Genomic DNA, 18,477 nt, shown 5'->3' with positions numbered 1-18,477 from the left:
ACTCAACTTGTCTTTTTTATTTTTTAAATTACTATTGTTACTTTGTTATGACATTGAAAATATATTTTGGATTTGATTGGTAATAATTTAGGATATTAAAAAGATTATACAAACCAAACAATGTGAAACAAAATAAAATATCAAAGTATAAATCTTTTAACTTTAGAAAACTTTTAGTGACATAGTGCATGTCTTTGTTTATTTAGGCGGCTGACACGGACGAATCAGTAGAGTCTTGGCTAGGCTGTACACTTTTGTAAGGGCATCTCTTTGCTACAACCATAAAGACGCATATATTGGCGGCGGTTAAACCGGCGAGAAACCAGTAGAACCGGTCTAACCGGCTGCTGTTAAGGTCCTTACCGAACCAACTCTTCCCGGAGAAATCTTCCGCGAGGGTATCAACGGCTGTGATGAGGAGATTGTTAAGGAAGCTAGCCGCGCCTATGACACTTAGGTAAAACGCTATACCTAAGCTTCTCATTGAATCAGGGACTTGGTCGTAGAAGTACTCTTGGAGTCCAACGAGTGTGAAGGAGTCTGCAATGCCAATGATTATGAACTGTGGAGCTAGCCATATCACACTCATGGTTGGTTTGTGGTTGTTATTGGTACGGTCTAATCGTTGTTTCTCAACTAGAGCTGCAATGATCATGGTGATGAGGGAGAAAAGCATACCGGTCCCGATTCTTTGGAGGATGTTGATGCCTCTTTGGTTCCGTGTGATGCGTCTTAGCAAGGGAATGAGGAGTTTCTCGTAGATGGTGATTGATATGATCAGTGTGAGTGCGGTGAGTGAGAACATTGAAGCTGGAGGAAGTGTGAAGCCAGCTATGTGTCTGTCCATGGTCACTGCTTGTTTGATGAAGAAGGTCGAAGTTTGTGTCGCGCAGATGCCAAAGGCCAGCGTGGAGAGCCATATGGGAATCACGTTGATGATTAGCTTTGTTTCTTCTACTTTTGTCAACGTTACAAGTCTCCATGGACTCTGTTTCTCTAGGGCTAAAGGATTCTTGTCTTCGATTATTGCTGCCTTGTCAAGAAATCTGCAAGGGACCACTCGTCAGAATCAGTTTAGGATGCTCAAGAAATCAAATGGGACATTGTTTGAGTTTGCTGCTACTCACTTAAGATGCTCAGTGTGACAGAGAAGCCGACCACTAGTAAACTCTGCTTTGGAAACTTCATGAAGAAGAGAAGGATCAGATGGATAAGGTAGATTTCTTTTGGCTATAGCGGCAACAAAGACCTGCAACATTGGGGTCAAAGGACTCCCCAAAGGTGTCCGGTGACGATAGAATGGTTTACCAGCGAGGAAGATGAGAAGTGATATAGCCATGACTACAGTTAGTATGATGCCAGCAACACCCCAACCAACCCGGTCTTCGATATAGACAACAGAAGTCACAGCCGTTAGGATACCAGCACATAGACTCACGTTCCACCAGTTAAAGAAAGACATCTTCATCTTTCTTTCTTTGACATGATCATCGTCGAATTGGTCAGCACCAAAGCTCTCAAGGGAAGGCTTATGACCTCCAGTCCCTATGGATATCAAGTACATGGCAATGAAGAAGGCTATTTTGTGTGCTTCCCTAGGTTCAACACACATTTCTTGGTGACAAGGTTTCAAGCCCGGTATGTACCAGGACATTGTTAAGAGAAGCAAACCCTGTTTAACACATCAAGACACAGTTTAACGTTGTTTATGGAATTTATAAATAAAGTGGATTAGGGTAATCAAGAATCAAGAACATATATTACCATAAGATAAATGGTGGTTGCAACCAAGACAGTAACGTAACGGCCGAGATAAGCGTCGGCTACAAAGCCTCCAAGAAGAGGCATTAAAGTAGTGACACCTGACCAGTAGTTCACATTTCTTATAGCCGTCTTGAGATCTTGGTGGAGAATTGTTGTTAGGTAGACAACCAAGTTCGTAGCTAGTCCAAAGTAACTAAGTCTCTCGCTGAATTCGATTACTGCGCAGAGTAGATGAAAACAGAAAAGACTTTCACAAAGATTTCTATTTTGGGCTATTATAGCATAGTTTCAGTTCTATGGTATAAAATTTTCAGTATATACAATCAAACTAAAGTTCTATACCGATGATGAAGAGTGCAGCCCTCCAAGCGCCAGTTCGAGCTCGAAGAGGAACACGTCCTCTGCTATCGAGAGAAGAATCAAGAACCCATTTCTGTTGATCATCGTACGAATCTTGAAGTTCTGCACCAATCTTCTTATGCTCCATATATTTCAAAACTTTAATGGACAAAACACACTACACGAGGGAGTTGATTCTTAAGAAGTGTGTGTGTGAAGTGATCTGTTAGAGAAGAAGCAAACCTGGTCCTCTTTATATAAGCTTAAGCTCGCTGTGTTGACTCATCATCTTATACAGTGTTCTCCATATCATGTGCTCACTCTTTCACATTGCTTTATTTTCTAATTATATATCTTTTATTTTGCTTCACATTCTCGTTGAGGACCGTATCCGCATAGATGAAAATATAAGTAAATAATCTAAAAGCTAAGGTCACATAAAGTTGCACTTGCAAGAGCTAAGTACGAAAGAGAAGTATCAGAGAGATGTCAAGACAGAACATAGCTCTCAATTCGTTTGCTTTTCCTACAACTTGGTCAATGAAAAACATATATGTTAAACTTCTTATTGTCAAAAATCCGAAACCGAGAATGAAACTGCAAGTTGAAGATCACATCCTCAACTTGTCCTTTTTTTTTTCCATCCTCAACTTGTCCTTTTACAGGATCGTTTTTATATTCCTTTCACCTTTCCAGGCAAAAACAAGAAAGATATATTCCCTTAACTACGTACGTACGGTATATAAATACAAAGATTATAAATTCACAAAAAATGTTATCCTTTTTCTGACAGAACAAAATGAAGAATATGAAGTCAAGTAAAAACTACCCGCTCAATTTACTTTCCTTATTGGGAATCAAATCTCTCAATATTCTGCATCTTGTCACAATTATCTTCTTGCCAAGGCAATATTACAACCCTTAATCCTGACTACCCTACTCCATTAGGATCTGAGATGCATAACATAGCTCAATAAATCCAATGCTTCCATGCTTCACTTCACTGACTCTAGTCTAGTCTCTACTGACCTTCTTCGTTTCAAAATAGATCTCACCTCTCTTTGGTATTTTACCATTTACAATACTTCAGTACCTAGATCCTACACCTTCTAACCATACTCATAACATATTCAACAACCACAAATATATAACATTAAGCCGCACAAATTTTCACAATGTCATGCCAAGAGATATTGAGCTTAATTTATGTCTCTTATAGTTGATCATTATACTTTGATACATTACTATTACCACAACCACTCATGAAGAACAAAGAATTACAGCTACGGGTTATTATTACTCATATAATTAGAAAAATGCAAACGCGCTAAAAGTTATATGTACTAGTTTTAATGCTCACAGTACAGTGATTTAAATGGATTTTTGTCGAGGAAAATGTTTTAAGGTGATCATGACACCAATGAATCATTAGTTTGTGATCATAGTCAAGGTTTAGTGGATTTGCAATTACTAACAAAATCCAAACTTATCTTGAAGATTGTATACGCTCCGATAAGCATTTAAGAGTCGACATACTATCTTGTATTCTTGTATCAAATGTGACATTATGGCTTGGCTAGGAAAGTGGATAAACCTTTTCCCCATATATATATATAGTGGTAACCACTATTGAGTGAATTTTCTACAAACAGTACCAACGAAAACAAACAGTACTGAAAAGAAAAGTAAGAGATGATTTTGTAATAAGACTTGGCGCAGCTTAGCAAGTATGACTATATTGCAAATGGTGGGGGGAACTTTAAAGAAAAACTATTTTGAGTGTTGCCACATAAAAACCTCATTTTCCAATGAATGGTCTTTTCTTTTCACCACCTTAACAGAAAAATGAAAAACATGTTTTGCCCGGAAGTAGGACCTCCACTTCGGTGAAGTTACTTTTGAAAGAAAAGAAAAAACTACTAAAATTGGCTTAGAGTTTCCATTCGTAAGGGAAGTTTTGATATCATAAGGCATAAGCTCATATCCTCGTAGTAGACGCTTCAATGGACAACTTGAACAACACATACGCCTTGTTGATTTCTTGCCAAAAAGTCCTACTATTTTCTCTCTTTCTTTTTATGTTTTCTTTTTTGAGACTCTGAGAAGTGAAAAGCAACGGAAGCTAGAATGACTACTTTCACATGGTTGTGCATGGCAACAAGATAAACAAAATACTTTTAAACGATTTGAAATTTGATGGAAATTGCTATAACCTCCACTAAGCCACATCCTTCTATACATTTCACGTGCTTTGCTCCCCATAAAAAAGTTGTAATATGTACAGTCTCCCATTGTTATATATGCACTGCTAAAATAGTAGTCAGTAGAAGTGGGTCATGGGAGACACATTCCAACTCATATGGCTGTAAATAAAATGAAGCACCATGCAATGGTTGATGAGTCAGAGGACGTTACAATCAAGAGCTGAAGATGACAATTGATTGAACGCCGATAAAATGGCTAAACCAATTCAGAGCAGACACGATGGTCTTACAAGTGGAGCCATTCCCATTGGATTAGATATACATATAGTGAATCAGAGTACCTGAAGGAATAGTATCAACAATACTTTATATTGACATGTATGCCAATGATTGATATCGCGGATAACGTACCACACGAAGAAGTGGCAATAAAAAGCTAATTTGTGTAGATCATGCCATTATCAAAGATAATCTTATTGACATCCAATATACATTTAAGTATTCAAGTGATCACCAATTAGTGCTGATCAAGAATAACAGACTAAATAAAGTTTCTATCAATTGAAACACCACTACACATACAAGACACATCCAAAAGTTATTGAACTATAAGCCCATTATGATATCGAAGGCCCAAGTGAGTAATTAGGGTTTCGTTTTTCCTATCAATCTCGTGACTTCCACGGAAGACAAAAATTAAAAAAAAAAAATTGTCTGCGCCACTTCAAGTTGAGTTAGGGTTTCAGCTGCTACACCTCCCCCATTTTTGTATTTAGAACACTCCTTCCCCTGTTTCCCAGAAACACCAGTCTGAAAAACATTTGAGATGGGGAAAAGAGGCAGTAGCAGCGGGAGCGTTCCTATTAGGGGATTTACGAAACTTGTTATAGAATCAAGGAATAAGGGATTAACTGTGGAGGAGATTGTAGATGACCTTCGTTCCAAGAACCGTGAATGCGTCCGGTTGAGACGTCAGATCCTCATGATCAAAGTCAAACAAATCATAAACTCCTTGAGTGAAGAAGAAGAAGACGATGAAAGTGAGGGTAATAGGAAGAAACAGAGGCGAGATGATTCCGAACAGAGGAACTCGGGTTTATGTATATCAGAATCATCACCACATTCTTCTGCTTCCTCATCTGGAAATGTATTGACATCAGACGATAACATGCAGTTTGATATCACCAATGATGGTTTACGTGTTTCTTACTCTAATAAATCCAAAACGCCAGTTACAATGAAGATGCAAGCTATGTCTAGTGAAGACGGAAGTAAAGGTTGTGATGTGGAGGTAATAAAAGGACCGACCTTTAAGGACTTGGGTGGGTTGAAAGGTGTTTTGGATGAGCTCATGTTTGATGTGAAACTCCCACTTTTGTGTCCTGACTTAACGCAAGCTCTTTGTATGAAACCAATTTCTGGTTTATTACTTTATGGTCCATCTGGTTGTGGAAAGACCACACTGGCTAATGCCATCGCCAATGAAACTGGTGTACCCTTTTATATGCGTTCTGCTTCTGAATTGGTTTCTGGTGTTTCAGGTATGATGACCTCTTAATTATATCTTTCTTTGTTTTCTCAAGATTGGTTTGGTAATAATAAATTGGCATTTTACTTCTTCTAGGTGGATCAGAAGAGAATATCAGGGAACTCTTTTCTAAAGCCTATAGAACAGCACCCTCTATTATCTTTATCGATGAGATTGACGCAATTGCATCAAAGAGGGAGAATCAGCAGAAGGGTATGGACACACGTATCGTGACGCAGTTACTGAGTTGCATGGAGGAGAAGTATATGCTCTTGAAGCAAAAAGATAGGAACTTGAGTTGTAAGCCTGGAGGACATGTGCTTGTAATTGGAGCTACCAACAAGCCTGACGCTCTTGATCCGGCGTTGAGGAGATCTTTGCGATTTGACAAAGAGATCTGCCTTGGTGTGCCAGATGAGAAGGCTAGGGAAGAGATATTTTCTTTGGCTATCCGTGGCCTTCCAGTACTGGATGGCAATTTGGACTGTGCAAGGATTGCTCGTCTGACTTCCGGATTCGTTGGTGCTGATTTTGAGGTTTTGGTCATGGCGGCTGGCAAGGTCATGGCCAAGAGAGTTATATATTCAAGAAAATCAGAACATTGTACCGATCTTGATTCCTTGATGAGGCAAACATTGTCAGAGGAAGAGAGAAAAAATCTCTTCTACACCACCTCAGATTTCGAGGTGACCAGTTATAAGTTTTCTCTTTCAACTCAAGTACCCAAATGCATGAGAGTACTAAGTCTTTCTACTCAACTTTTTTAACCGGTAATATCTGTGTACGTAATTTCATAATTAAGGTTTTCATTTGTGTAACAGGAAGCGCTGAAAGAAGTTCAACCTAGTTTAGCTAGAGAAGGATTCTCTACTAGGCCTGATGTAACGTGGGATGATGTTGGTGGCCTTGATCATCTAAGAGAGGAGTTTTATGACCATGTTATTTTACCATTAAAATTCCCGGAAAAATGCAAGGTAATAATAAATTTAGTAAACAAAGAATTTGGTTTGAGACAAGCTTTGACAATTGAGAAAAATACACGCATATTTGCATTCTATGTTGTGCCTTATTAAGGTGTACGTGGTTCATCTCATTTTAGGCATTGCATTTTCTTTTCAGGGATTCAAACGTTGCTAACGAGGCAGGAGTCGACTATATCCACGTCCAGGTTGCCTTTCGTTAGTTTCTGTTTTGCGTATGAAGGCTGACAACACTTTCAAATTTTTGATCTTTTCTGATTTTTTAGCTTTTTTCATATTATTGATGTATAGGGTCCAGAGCTTCTGAGCAAGTATGTTGGAGAGACCGAAAAGGCTATTAGGGAGTTATTCAGTAGTGCTAGGACATGCGCACCATGCATAATCTTCTTTGATGAGGTCAGTGTTACAAAAATGGATTATAAACTAGTAGAGTATGGAACATTGAAAGCCAAACACTTTTTTTGTTGAAAGCAAATATTTATAACAGAAACGGAATTGAGAACTAAATTCAAAATAAATAAAATTCAAAAACTTAGTAGCAAGAGGTTCATATTGATTGTTCTACCTTTGAGAAGACAAGATCCAAGGCTTTTGCCTTATGAGATGAGTCGGTTTTTGGCTTGTGAGATGTTTCTTTCTCATACAGCTTGAAAATGAAAACGTACATGTGTGTTGAAGAAGTTGGAGTGGATCATCTGTCTTTAAGAAATATTGTTGCAAGAAGTTAGGACGCTCTCTAGAAAATAAAACAAGTTCCCGAGCAGTGATATATGTTCTTTTAAGCTCTCTGACTCTCTGTAGGTGGATGCTTTAACAAGAAAACGTGGAGAGCAAGGTGCTTGGGTTGTTGAACGACCTTTGACTCAGGTGGGTGATTAGTTTTAAATCTCATTCTCCAACAATGTACTGAAACTTGTCTTAATGCTGCTAACTAATGATTTGCTAATTTTGACAGTTATTGAATTGAGTGGCGGAAAAAAACGAGATGGTGTAATTGTTATTGCAGCTACAAACAGGTTAGTTTTTTCTGCTCTGAGTTACGGGTGGAGTACTTAGCTTGTTTAATTTACTATGACATGTTATTCAACTCGGTTTATTTTTTCTTTTGGTGAATTAGGCCTGAAAGGATAGACCCCGCTCTTCTAAGGGCAGGCAGGTTTGGAAAAAAATTCTATATACCACTCCCAAACCCGATCCAACGTTATTCGATCCTGAAATCTCTGGCGAGGCATTTTCCAATTGATCCAAGCGGCGTTGATTTGAACGCTATAGCGGAGCATTGTGAGAATTATAGTGGAGCTGATCTTGAGTCTCTGGTCAAACAAGCGGCTTTTGCGGCTTTCAAAGATAGAACAACTATCAAGATGGTTCATTTTGCGAAACCTCACAAACCTTCTCTCAAGAATCAGGTTAGTGACTTGAATCAATGCTTCTTTCTTCTTTATAACTCATAAACACAGTTCTTTTCTTATACGCTTCTTTCTTTGTATGCTACTTTTAATTTCTGCAGGATATTAGGGATTACGATAGAATTTTCACAAAGTTTGAAGACGCCAATTGAAGAGACATATCGACTTGAGTTATCACTTTACATCACAAGTCCTGTTTGTTTTTGCTCTCTTAGAACATTTTCCTCCATTTCGCAATGAGAATCGTAAAAGAGATATCTCTAACCAAAATATACAATATATTCACAATTTCCTTACCATGTGAAAGCAAGTTATAAAGAGGAACAAGAGAGACAATTCACTGATGTAAACACTAGAACAGAAGCTTACTAATAGAAACACTAAAAAATTGTCCTGCATCATGTTCCATCATCCTTTGAACTCATGTGTAAGCCATTTGAAATGATAACTACACAAACTAAAATGTAACTCACACGAATTGGAAAATTTACATCATTCCCTATCACCACCTAACAGTCTCCTTGAGAGTGAAAACCACATCCTGTAAACTGATACTATCCAATAGACAGATTCAAGAAACACACATTCATAAGTCATAACTATCTATACATATATATATGGGCAATGCCTATAATCTCAATCATTGATATGGTACACTAGAACAGAAGCTTATAGAAACACTAAAAAAATTACCTGCATCATGTTCCATCATCCTTTGAACTCATGTATAGCCAGTAAAATGATTACTACACCACATGAATTATAAAAATTACATCATTCCCTATCACCACCTAACAGTCTTCTTGAGAGTGAAAACCACATCCTGTAAACTGATACTATCCTATAGACAGATTCAAGAAACTTACACTTGCACACTCATATCTATACACATTTGGCAATGCCTATAATCTCAATCATTGATCCATCTCTTAAAACTAATACTTGAACAGAGACATACATCTGTGAGATGATTAAGCATAAGCACATACAGGTTTTACATACAACGTTTATGTTGAGAGACATCATCATCATTGATCATATAATCTAAGATCCAACTTGGTATCTCCCATCGTTCTGCAAAGTCATTTCATATACCTGAGACCTTCCATTTCTCAAACTCCCACCATGAACACGATTCTCAATCCTCTTCTTACCTCCTTCACCTCTCTCAATCCCATTGATTCCAACCTTCTTCCTCACCCTACGACCACGTATCTTCCCATCTTTAGGCTCAATCTCTTCTTCACCATCAGAATCGGAGTTTGATAATCTACCATAAGGCTTCACACTATGAACAACGCCTTTAGGAAAAAACCTAGCGGAAGGCAAATCATCAACACCACCACTCTCAAACAACTGAGGACCATCTCGATCAGTCCACAGATCGAATCCTCCAGGTTTCTGAAACCGATCCGCGAGCACCTTAACTTGCTCGTCGGCGCAAACGGAGAACAGATTCGGAGGTTTCTGAACAGGTTCCCAAGGTCGTTCGAGCTCAGCAACCGCCGCTTTAAGCTCGGCTCGTTTCCTCATTTCGTAGATCTGGCGTTCTCGGCATAGCCTCGCTTTGAGTAGCTGTTTCTGTTTCTTCGCTTGCATCCTTTTCCATTGCCATTTCGATACGCCGCCTGGGAATGTTCTTGGACCGCCGCCCATACGGATAACCGTCGATTTTCGTGGCTGCGGTGAGGGTTTGAGAGAGAGTGAAGATAGCTTTGAGTTGAGAGAATCGAGGTCCCGCGAGGAGAAGAACGATGTTGATTTGAAGCCGGAGAGGTTAAATCCGATCATCGTCGCCATTGGTATCCCACGGACGAGAGAGACAGAGAGCTATTTTATCTGTTCCTTTTAAATTTTTTTTTTTTTAAATGTATCTGTAAAATAAAATTGTTAATTTTACAATTTTGGGCTTGGGTTGGGCTTAATTTTACAATTTTCGCCTTGGAGTTGGGCTGACTTTCCCGGGCAACTCAGAGACTATTTTCAATTTACTAGTATTGGTTACGTAGAAATACCATGGAAAGGGAGAAATTACGTAGAAATACCATGGTTTCTCGGTAATAAAATTCCTTTTTTTTTTTACTGACTTAAGATGGAAAGGGAGAAATTACGTAGACATTGCGACATCATTTTGAGAATATTTTGTACAGTTTTTTGTCTGTCTAAAATAAATTTTAAAATTGTTAATTAATGTATAATAACTATAAGATATTCCGTGCTTTAAGCACGGGTTAACATTTTAAAAAAAAAAATATAATCTAATAATTAAATTATTGTTATATTTATTTTTAATTTTTTATTATTATTTATTTTTAATTGATCTGTAAATCTATATATGTTATTTGAATACTAATTATTTTAGAATATTATAATATTTTTTTTAAATGTACATTGCAGTTTTTTATTGTTTGTTTGTTTTATTTGCATCAATATTTTATGAAATATGAAGTAGTAATTTTAATATTATAATTATGAGCAAATAAAATTTATTAATTATCAACTATGTAAATTTAGTTTTACCAACCCGTCAATGTGAAAATTGAGACAAACATTTTTTTCATAGATTGAGTTATATATCTTCGTTTTTGAAAATTCAAATCACAATATATGCAGAATTTTTTTTGCATATTTATTAACCATAAGTATTATATGAAAGTTCCAAACAATTTGTAAAAAAAATAAAAGATGATAGGAGAATAATAATTTAAAGTCTTAATAAAATCTTTGAAATCTAGTTATTATAAATAAATAATTTTATTGTCTACTTCTCTACTTGGATATAAAATCTTAGTTTTGAAATTCTGATTGGTTTATAAGTTTTTTTAAAAAATATTTAGTAATTTTCGTCCATAATTTATTAGAGAGAGAAATAATTTTTTTTGTTAACTAATAATTATCTGTATTTTTAAAAAAATCTTACCTGTTAATTTTTTTTTTTGTCAAGTACAAATTAGTTTTGATTTGAGTAGATCTTCTTTACTTTTCTAGATTTTTTTTATTTTTATCAGTAACGTGTTGTATCTTTAATTAATTAATCTTAATTAAACTTTTCTAATGGCAATTGAATGTAATTTTTTACACATTTTAAAGTTAGTTTTATATTTGTACTTCCCAATTAATATAGTAGGATGCACATTACCTACTATAGAGAAAAACCATGTTAAATAGTGTTTTTAATTGTTTATTAGGAATGTATGGTGGATACTAAACCAAAATCTATGTTATCTTCTTATTCATTTTTCACTTTATTTTTAAAAAAAATTTAGAATCAACAATGGTTAGAAGTGACACAAAAAAAATAATTTAATTAATAATGATCTCAAATTCTAGGAGAGACTGAACAAATAAGGCGATGAGAAGATAAAAATATTTATTTGAATAAACAAAAATGTATTCATTTTCTGTTTTTGTATTTCTTTGAACAAAATTTGAAATCCATGTCTCATTTAAAAAAATTGTTGATATGTATATGGAAATAGCGTATTATCATCCTAAAAATGTAGTCTATGCTTTAGGATTCAATCTTAGAGCATATGAGTTTACTTTGAAACATTAGTATATTTATCTTAACGCCAAATGAATAAGTTGGAGTGGTTGATAGATTTTAGGAAGTTGGAGTGGTTGATAAGTTGAATAAATAAAGTGTATTATTGACATTTAAAAAATTTGTTTGTTATATATGTATTTTTAGAGAAAATTTCAAAAATACATCTTTTCAATTGCACTTTCCAGAAATACCATTTAAAAAAAAATTATTAATAAAATCTTCTCATAGTTTCATTGATACATCATTCATTTAGTTAATGATTGATTTTAATTTATTTATTTTTTTGGTAAACAAGGTTCTCCTGATTCAAAATTTCCCACAACCAAAGGGAGTGTTTACGTCTAGTATGTCCCCCTTTTTAGAGAGACTAACAACATCACCGCAAGCTCGGAGAAGGAGAATAAGGAAAAAGAAGAAGAGAGCTAGCTAAAAGATTCGTGCTAATTTCCATACAAGGTATCCTTTCTCTTCACTGTTTCCAGGAGTAATTTTCTAGTTGATCGATTTGGATTCTTCTCAGTTTGAATTCCGATGAACTTAGAATGTGTGTGTTCTGAGCTTTGATCATAGGTCATTAGTTAGGTTTTATGTGAGTGTTCGGAAGTGGATCTCTGCTTATTTGATAGAAGTGGATCTTAGGGGGGTGTATTCAAATTGATAGTTTAAGTGATTTGTATAAAATTTACAAATCCTATGTTATTCAATTATGAATTTTAAAAAATCTATTAAAATCCACTGTTATTGAATTGATGATTTAAAAATTTACTTTAAAATCAACGGTTATTCAAAACAGGTTGTGGATTTGGATTATAATGACTTTTAGAGATTCTGGAGGATTTGAGAGGATTTGTTTAGTTAAAAATACAAAAATTCAAATCTCAAGTATGCATAGTGAATTTGAGATTTTGGAGGATTTGAGAGGATTTGTTTAGTTATCATGCCTTTTAGAGATTATGGAGAATCTGAGAGGATTTGTTTAGTTAAAAATACAAAAATTCAAATCTCAAGCATGCATAATGAATTTGGCAACAAGACATGATATTTAAGATTAAATATATTCAAATATAGAAGTTGTTTTAAGACATTCATTATATCAAGATTTAGTGACCATTGCTCAACTAATGCAATTTTTAATTCAAAAATTACTGAGTTAGTGATTAGATATTTAGATACCAACAATTCTAAAAAAGTTTCAAAAATTCAAATTATATGTTGATACTTGTGGTTGTATGTTCCTCTCTGAATTTTTTTAATGAGTTACTTTTTCAAATATTTTTTAAAGTGATCATCTTATGGTCCTTAATATTTTTTGAAATAAAGTATGTTACGTTTTTGAGGTTTTTTAAAAATGAGGTAGGTCATCTGAATTGTTATTTTCTTAAGATTTCATTTGTAAACTTTTTTCTTCCATTGAGTTACCAATTATGGAGTTGGTCTCTTAGTTAACATATGGTTTGACCAAAAACACTAAAATGAGCAACTTCAACTTTTTAAAAGGTAAACAAATACTAATCCGCGGTAAAATTTACACTCTTTGTGATGAGTGTTGAAAATATTCTTTGAAGTAGTGAAAAATTTAAAACGTAAACATTAACTAGATCTCGGTAATTAAAAAGTGTTGTGTTTTGTGTCTCTTTTGTACTTGCACGTTATTGAATTACAAAAATATTATTTAGAACTATATAATGTAACTTTTAACTGTAATTTTGCTGCAGCTTACACTTCTATGCATTAAAAAAAAACCTCCAAAACATTCCATCTTTAAGAAACAGAGGAAATATTATTTTGTTAATTTCCAAAAACATTATATATAATATAACTGTTGTAGTTGTAGATGTATTCCACAGAAGAATTTAGTATTTGTACAATTGGCAAAGTTATTCTCTCACAATCACAAACAAATAAAATGAAAACCATAGTAACAGATCGCCACTTACTTCACTCACCAAATGTAACGTACGATACGAATCACAAAACAACTCTCTCTCTCTTTTTTTTTTTACATGTCAATGAACACACACAAATGACAAATCACACCATAAACCAAACAAGTTCCATTCTCGTTTAGTTCGGTGTTAAACCATGCAGATACTGATATTCACGATTCCTACCCGTCGACTCGACCCACATTCCGAAAAGCCCGTCCACGGAAAACGGCGAAACCAAGAGCATGCCCAAAAATCGCGGCTAGGAAAACGCCACCATTGAACGAAACAACAGCCAGAATCACAAGGTAGCTAAAGCCGGACTTAACGGCAAACATAGCCGTGCGGAAAGCAACTTTAGCAAGCTTATCAGCACCCGGTTTGATGGAGTCTGCGTCAGAGCACCGAGTTAGCCACTCAGCAAAGAACGCCAAAAAAAACACGAAGATAAGTGCGAGTGCATACATCCCACGGTCAGAACCAGGCCATCCTGAGAAGAGCACTTGGCAGTTGTAACCCCAATAAAAAGTGGGGTGTAACAGTGACGGTCTGTGTGGCGTTTGCGTTTGCGTTTGCGTTGTAGTGTTGGTGGTGTTCCAAGCCGCTACTACGTTTTTGCTCGACAACATTTTCTTTTAATTTGGTGGGGGAAAAAAAAAGAGAATTGGGAGAGGTCGTTGTCGTAGTGGACATAGGGGGACTCAGCTAGTCTTAGCCTATAAAAAGTATTTCGTCTTGAGAGGAAGAGACTGGTCCTACTAATTATATGCTATGTTCTTGTTATGAAGCAAACTCGAGATTTCCTTGTCGGATTTTTCTTTCAAAAAAGCTTATGTCCATAATAAAGTATTTATTTGCCGTATATTTGTACTCAAAATTCGTTTTTTTTCCAGCTTATATATAAACAAATTAATGCATATATACACATTTTGTAAGCTAAGTAGCTAGCTAACTATAGGTAAAGTATCTTCTTCTTTTATTTTGTGTACGTAATATTTTTTTTGTTAAAAGGTTTTTCTTATACGTGTATAAGTTTCATAAAAAATAGATGATCCAATAAAATGTAAATTAAATTAACAACGAAAATTAATCTTATATTTTGAAATTGTGTCGGCAGAGAAACAGTTAAACGAGATGTCTTTGATGTTTACTTTTACAAAAAGAAAACATAGAAAATAAGTAAAAAGAAGGAGAGCTATGGCTGGATTATAAAACATGAAAAAGGAGAGATGCATGAGATGGTATGGAACTATAGTTAAAAAGCTTTTTCAAAGTTATATATGGTCAATACTGAAGGCCCATGCAGCGGCTCTAGCTGGGGATGGTCTGTCTTGACCATTTGGAATTTAATGATGAGCGATTCTAAGTGTTGATCCAGGGTACTGGTGATCCGATCCAAGTGAATGAGTGATCAGTGGCTTCGACTTCAAATATACTAAAAGGAGAGTTTTGGACGATAAGAAAGAAGATTTCAACCCACTTTCTCCTTCCGAAGTCGCCACACATATATCTATGTGCAGATGTCATGGCAAAATATGCTTGTTCCTTCCTATGTTATTGTGAAGTTCTTGAATCTTGATTTCAATTGGCTATGTGAGACCTATATCTAATTAATGGTTAAGACTTAAGATGGATAATCACAACTTGTATATTTTGCGGTAGTGAAATATAGGTAAATTATGTTTGAGAGAGGGAGAGAAGGAGAGCTATATATGTTTGTGTTTATCTACCACAAACATTGTGAGAGACATATATACACTTCAAATAGAACCGGAGGATCACTCTTGAAATAACCCGACCTTTTTTTTTTTTTTTTAATAATAACATTAAATACAATACATAATTAAGCAGCCCATACTACTTAACTAGACCAACCTAAATCACAACTCCTCTTTAAACCAATAACAACCAATACACACAGCGGAAACCTACCAACCCTACAGAACCATTACAACATCAATACAATACCAATCCTAAGCATTCTATCCAACAACCTAGCATATATCTATCCAAGGTTCCCAACATAAACAATATAGCAAGGACCAACAACACACAAACGAGACCCTAGATCATCCTCCTCCTCATCGCCATGATTCCACGTCACATACCTTTACCTGCACACCACAAACAACAATTGAGATGCGTAAGTATTATCACAAATACTTAGTGAAGCAATCCTCCCATCTACTGGGCTATACACACAAGCCACTGAGAAACCAATGCTTAACAAATATCAACCAAACACAAACCAACCAGGAAATCACATAACAAGCAACTTGGTGTCGACCGACACCAGAGAGGTGTCGATCGACACTGACCAAACATGGTGTCGACCGACACCTAACTGGTGTCGATCGACACTCCCTTCGCAGACGCGAACTGCACGAATCCGAACGACGAACCTCCGTTTCTAATCATCTCCAATCCGTTCCAACCTCACCCAAAACCTTCAGGAACCTATAAGAACCATAACACAACCACCACAAGCAAGAACAACACCACTAACACAACCAATCAAGCAAGAACAACACCACAAAGCACCACCAATCAAGCAAGATCAACAAAGGATTCTCAGGCTTAGATAAGCCATGGTCATGCACTCACCTTATCAACTGATTATAACAACCAATACAACCAGTTGAGACCCTCCTAACGTCTGAAACAGCCCAGAAACGCCCTACAACAAGCCACACAACCAAAAACGACTTATAACAAAACTGGACAGAAACATCAGAAAAGAACAGTCTCAAAGACGAAACCCTAAAATAAAAACCAACCGTTAACTATCAAATCGCTCCGGTGAAAAGCTACCCCTAGACGTAACGAAGCGTCCCACAAAATTTCAGCACGATCAGGCACCACACGAGACCACGATCTCAGTTACAATCTCCGATGGTCCCAACTCGCGTCTGAGAAAACGTGTCTCACGAAACTGCCAATAACTCATCGAATTTAAATCCACATCTACTTCTGTAAAAAGGCGAATGACGATGAAAGACTTGGGAATAAACCTACCAAATTTCATTACCTTTGAGAACGATTTGATATGCCGAAACTGTTTCCTCCCAAACCCTAACGATTCTGATCTTTCTCCTTTAATCTCCTTCACACCACAATAGGCTCTCTCCTCTCTCTCTATCTCTGAAAACGGCGACAAGACACCCTAAAACCCTTAAATTTGTCGCTTCTCTACTTATAACACGATTTAGGGATTTTTCCTTGAACCAAACCGAACCAAACAGCAATTAAAACGAACCGGACCAAACCAGAAAACATGGTGTCGATCGATACACCAAGGGTGTCGATCGATACACCAAGGGTGTCGATCGACATCCACACCAAAACCTTAAAAATTGGTTCGCGGATGTTACAATTCTCCCCCACCAACAAGGATTCGTCCTCGAATCCCGCACAACCGTCCAACTGTCAAGGACCTCCGTGCCACCGTCAACATGGCCCGTACGTCCCCGACCGGACTAAATACCGTCAGCCAAGGTTTCCCGTGCACTGTCGCAACAGCCCGCACACCTCCGACTGAACCATGAGGTCTCCCTCTAGCCAATATACTCACATCAAAAGACACTATTTGCTCACAACTCAGTGCTTCCCCCGTCCGTGGTCGCAACCAACGAATCATGCCGGCTCGCTATCAGGCCAACCGCCTTAAGCTACGGCATCCAGGAAGTCACTCACACACACACTCCCCCCGCTCTCAGGTCGCAACCTTCGAGTCATACCGGCTCACTGCCAGGCCACAACCTACAGCTACGGTATCCAGGGAGTCTCAAAATCCCGCAAAACCGTCCAATGGTCAAGGACCTCCGTGCCACCGTCAACACGGCCCGCACGTCCCCGACCGGACTAAATACCGTCAGCCAAGGTTTCCCGTGCACTGTCGCAACAGCCCGCACACCTCTGACTGAACCACGAGGTCTCCCTCTAGTCAATATACTCACATCAAAGACACTATTTGCTCACAACTCAGTGCTTCCCCCGTCCGTGGTTGCAACCAACGAATCATGCCGGCTCGCTATCAGGCCAACCGCCTTAAGCTACGGCATCCAGGAAGTCACTCACACACACACTCCCCCCGCTCTCAGGTCGCAACCTTCGAGTCATACCGGCTCACTGCCGAGCCACGGCTCACAGCTACGGTATCCAGGGAGTCTCAAAATCCCGCAAAACCGTCCAATGGTCAAGGACCTCCGTGCCACCGTCAACACGGCCCGCACGTCCCCGACCGGACTAAATACCGTCAGCCAAGGTTTCCCGTGCACTGTCGCAACAGCCCGCACACCTCTGACTGAACCACGAGGTCTCCCTCTAGTCAATATACTCACATCAAAAGACACTATTTGCTCACAACTCAGTGCTTCCCCCGTCCGTGGTCGCAACCAACGAATCATGCCGGCTCGCTATCAGGCCAACCGCCTTAAGCTACGGCATCCAGGAAGTCACTCACACACACACTCCCCCCGCTCTCAGGTCGCAACCTTCGAGTCATACCGGCTCACTGCCGAGCCACGGCTCACAGCTACGGTATCCAGGGAGTCTCACATGCCCACTCCCCCCGCTCTCGGGTCGCAACCCTCGAGACATACCGGCTCACTGCCGAGCCACGGCTCACAGCTACGGTATCCAGGGAGTCTCAAAATCCCGCTCTAAGGTCGTCACCCTAAAGCGCGCTCACGAATCGTCATCCGAAGCAAACATACCACTCCCACTCTCTGGCCACAAAGTCCATCGAGCTATCGGTATCACATGAGTTGGGCCCACACAAT

General features: G+C 37.7%; 3 protein-coding genes, 1 long non-coding RNA gene and 1 pseudogene across 5 annotated transcripts; 1 reads left to right on the top strand and 4 right to left on the bottom strand.

The window, feature by feature from the left end:
* Nucleotides 1-64: 64 nt before the first annotated feature.
* Nucleotides 65-2,627, bottom strand: LOC104785700 (protein NRT1/ PTR FAMILY 5.6). Its single transcript, XM_010510960.3, has 4 exons — nucleotides 2,107-2,627; nucleotides 1,765-1,982; nucleotides 1,128-1,672; nucleotides 65-1,046 (listed from the first exon to the last, which is right to left on the bottom strand). Exons 1-4 carry the CDS (start codon nucleotides 2,249-2,251, stop codon nucleotides 203-205), a joined length of 1,752 nt encoding a protein of 583 aa, XP_010509262.1. The 5' UTR covers nucleotides 2,252-2,627; the 3' UTR covers nucleotides 65-202.
* Nucleotides 2,628-5,121: 2,494 nt separating this feature from the next.
* On the top strand, nucleotides 5,122-8,376 carry LOC104788928 (cell division control protein 48 homolog C-like). The gene is made up of 9 exons (XM_087512195.1): nucleotides 5,122-5,848; nucleotides 5,932-6,521; nucleotides 6,657-6,893; nucleotides 6,935-7,003; nucleotides 7,107-7,211; nucleotides 7,617-7,686; nucleotides 7,771-7,831; nucleotides 7,933-8,224; nucleotides 8,326-8,376. Exons 1-9 carry the CDS (start codon nucleotides 5,134-5,136, stop codon nucleotides 8,374-8,376), a joined length of 2,190 nt encoding a protein of 729 aa, XP_087368321.1. The 5' UTR covers nucleotides 5,122-5,133.
* A 747-nt stretch (nucleotides 8,377-9,123) lies between these two features.
* Nucleotides 9,124-10,076, bottom strand: LOC104785699 (uncharacterized). The gene has a single exon (XM_010510959.2). The coding sequence runs from the start codon at nucleotides 10,022-10,024 to the stop codon at nucleotides 9,269-9,271; it is 756 nt and encodes a 251-aa protein (XP_010509261.1). The 5' UTR covers nucleotides 10,025-10,076; the 3' UTR covers nucleotides 9,124-9,268.
* Nucleotides 10,077-13,538: 3,462 nt separating this feature from the next.
* On the bottom strand, nucleotides 13,539-14,434 carry LOC104785698 (copper transporter 4 pseudogene; annotated as a pseudogene). The gene has a single exon (XR_015557228.1). The product of XR_015557228.1 is annotated as a copper transporter 4 pseudogene (transcript).
* A 1,940-nt stretch (nucleotides 14,435-16,374) lies between these two features.
* Nucleotides 16,375-17,531, bottom strand: LOC147943293 (uncharacterized). The gene is made up of 2 exons (XR_015558532.1): nucleotides 16,725-17,531; nucleotides 16,375-16,628 (listed from the first exon to the last, which is right to left on the bottom strand). It is a non-coding gene; the product is annotated as an uncharacterized LOC147943293 (long non-coding RNA).
* Nucleotides 17,532-18,477: the final 946 nt, after the last annotated feature.

This window comes from Camelina sativa, chromosome 5, assembly GCF_030686135.1.
Source record: "Camelina sativa cultivar CO46 ecotype springtype chromosome 5, ASM3068613v1".
Classification (NCBI taxonomy): domain Eukaryota; kingdom Viridiplantae; phylum Streptophyta; class Magnoliopsida; order Brassicales; family Brassicaceae; genus Camelina; species Camelina sativa.
The sequence above is the reverse complement of the archived record's forward strand: the minus strand, read 5'-3'. Positions and strand labels throughout refer to the sequence as shown.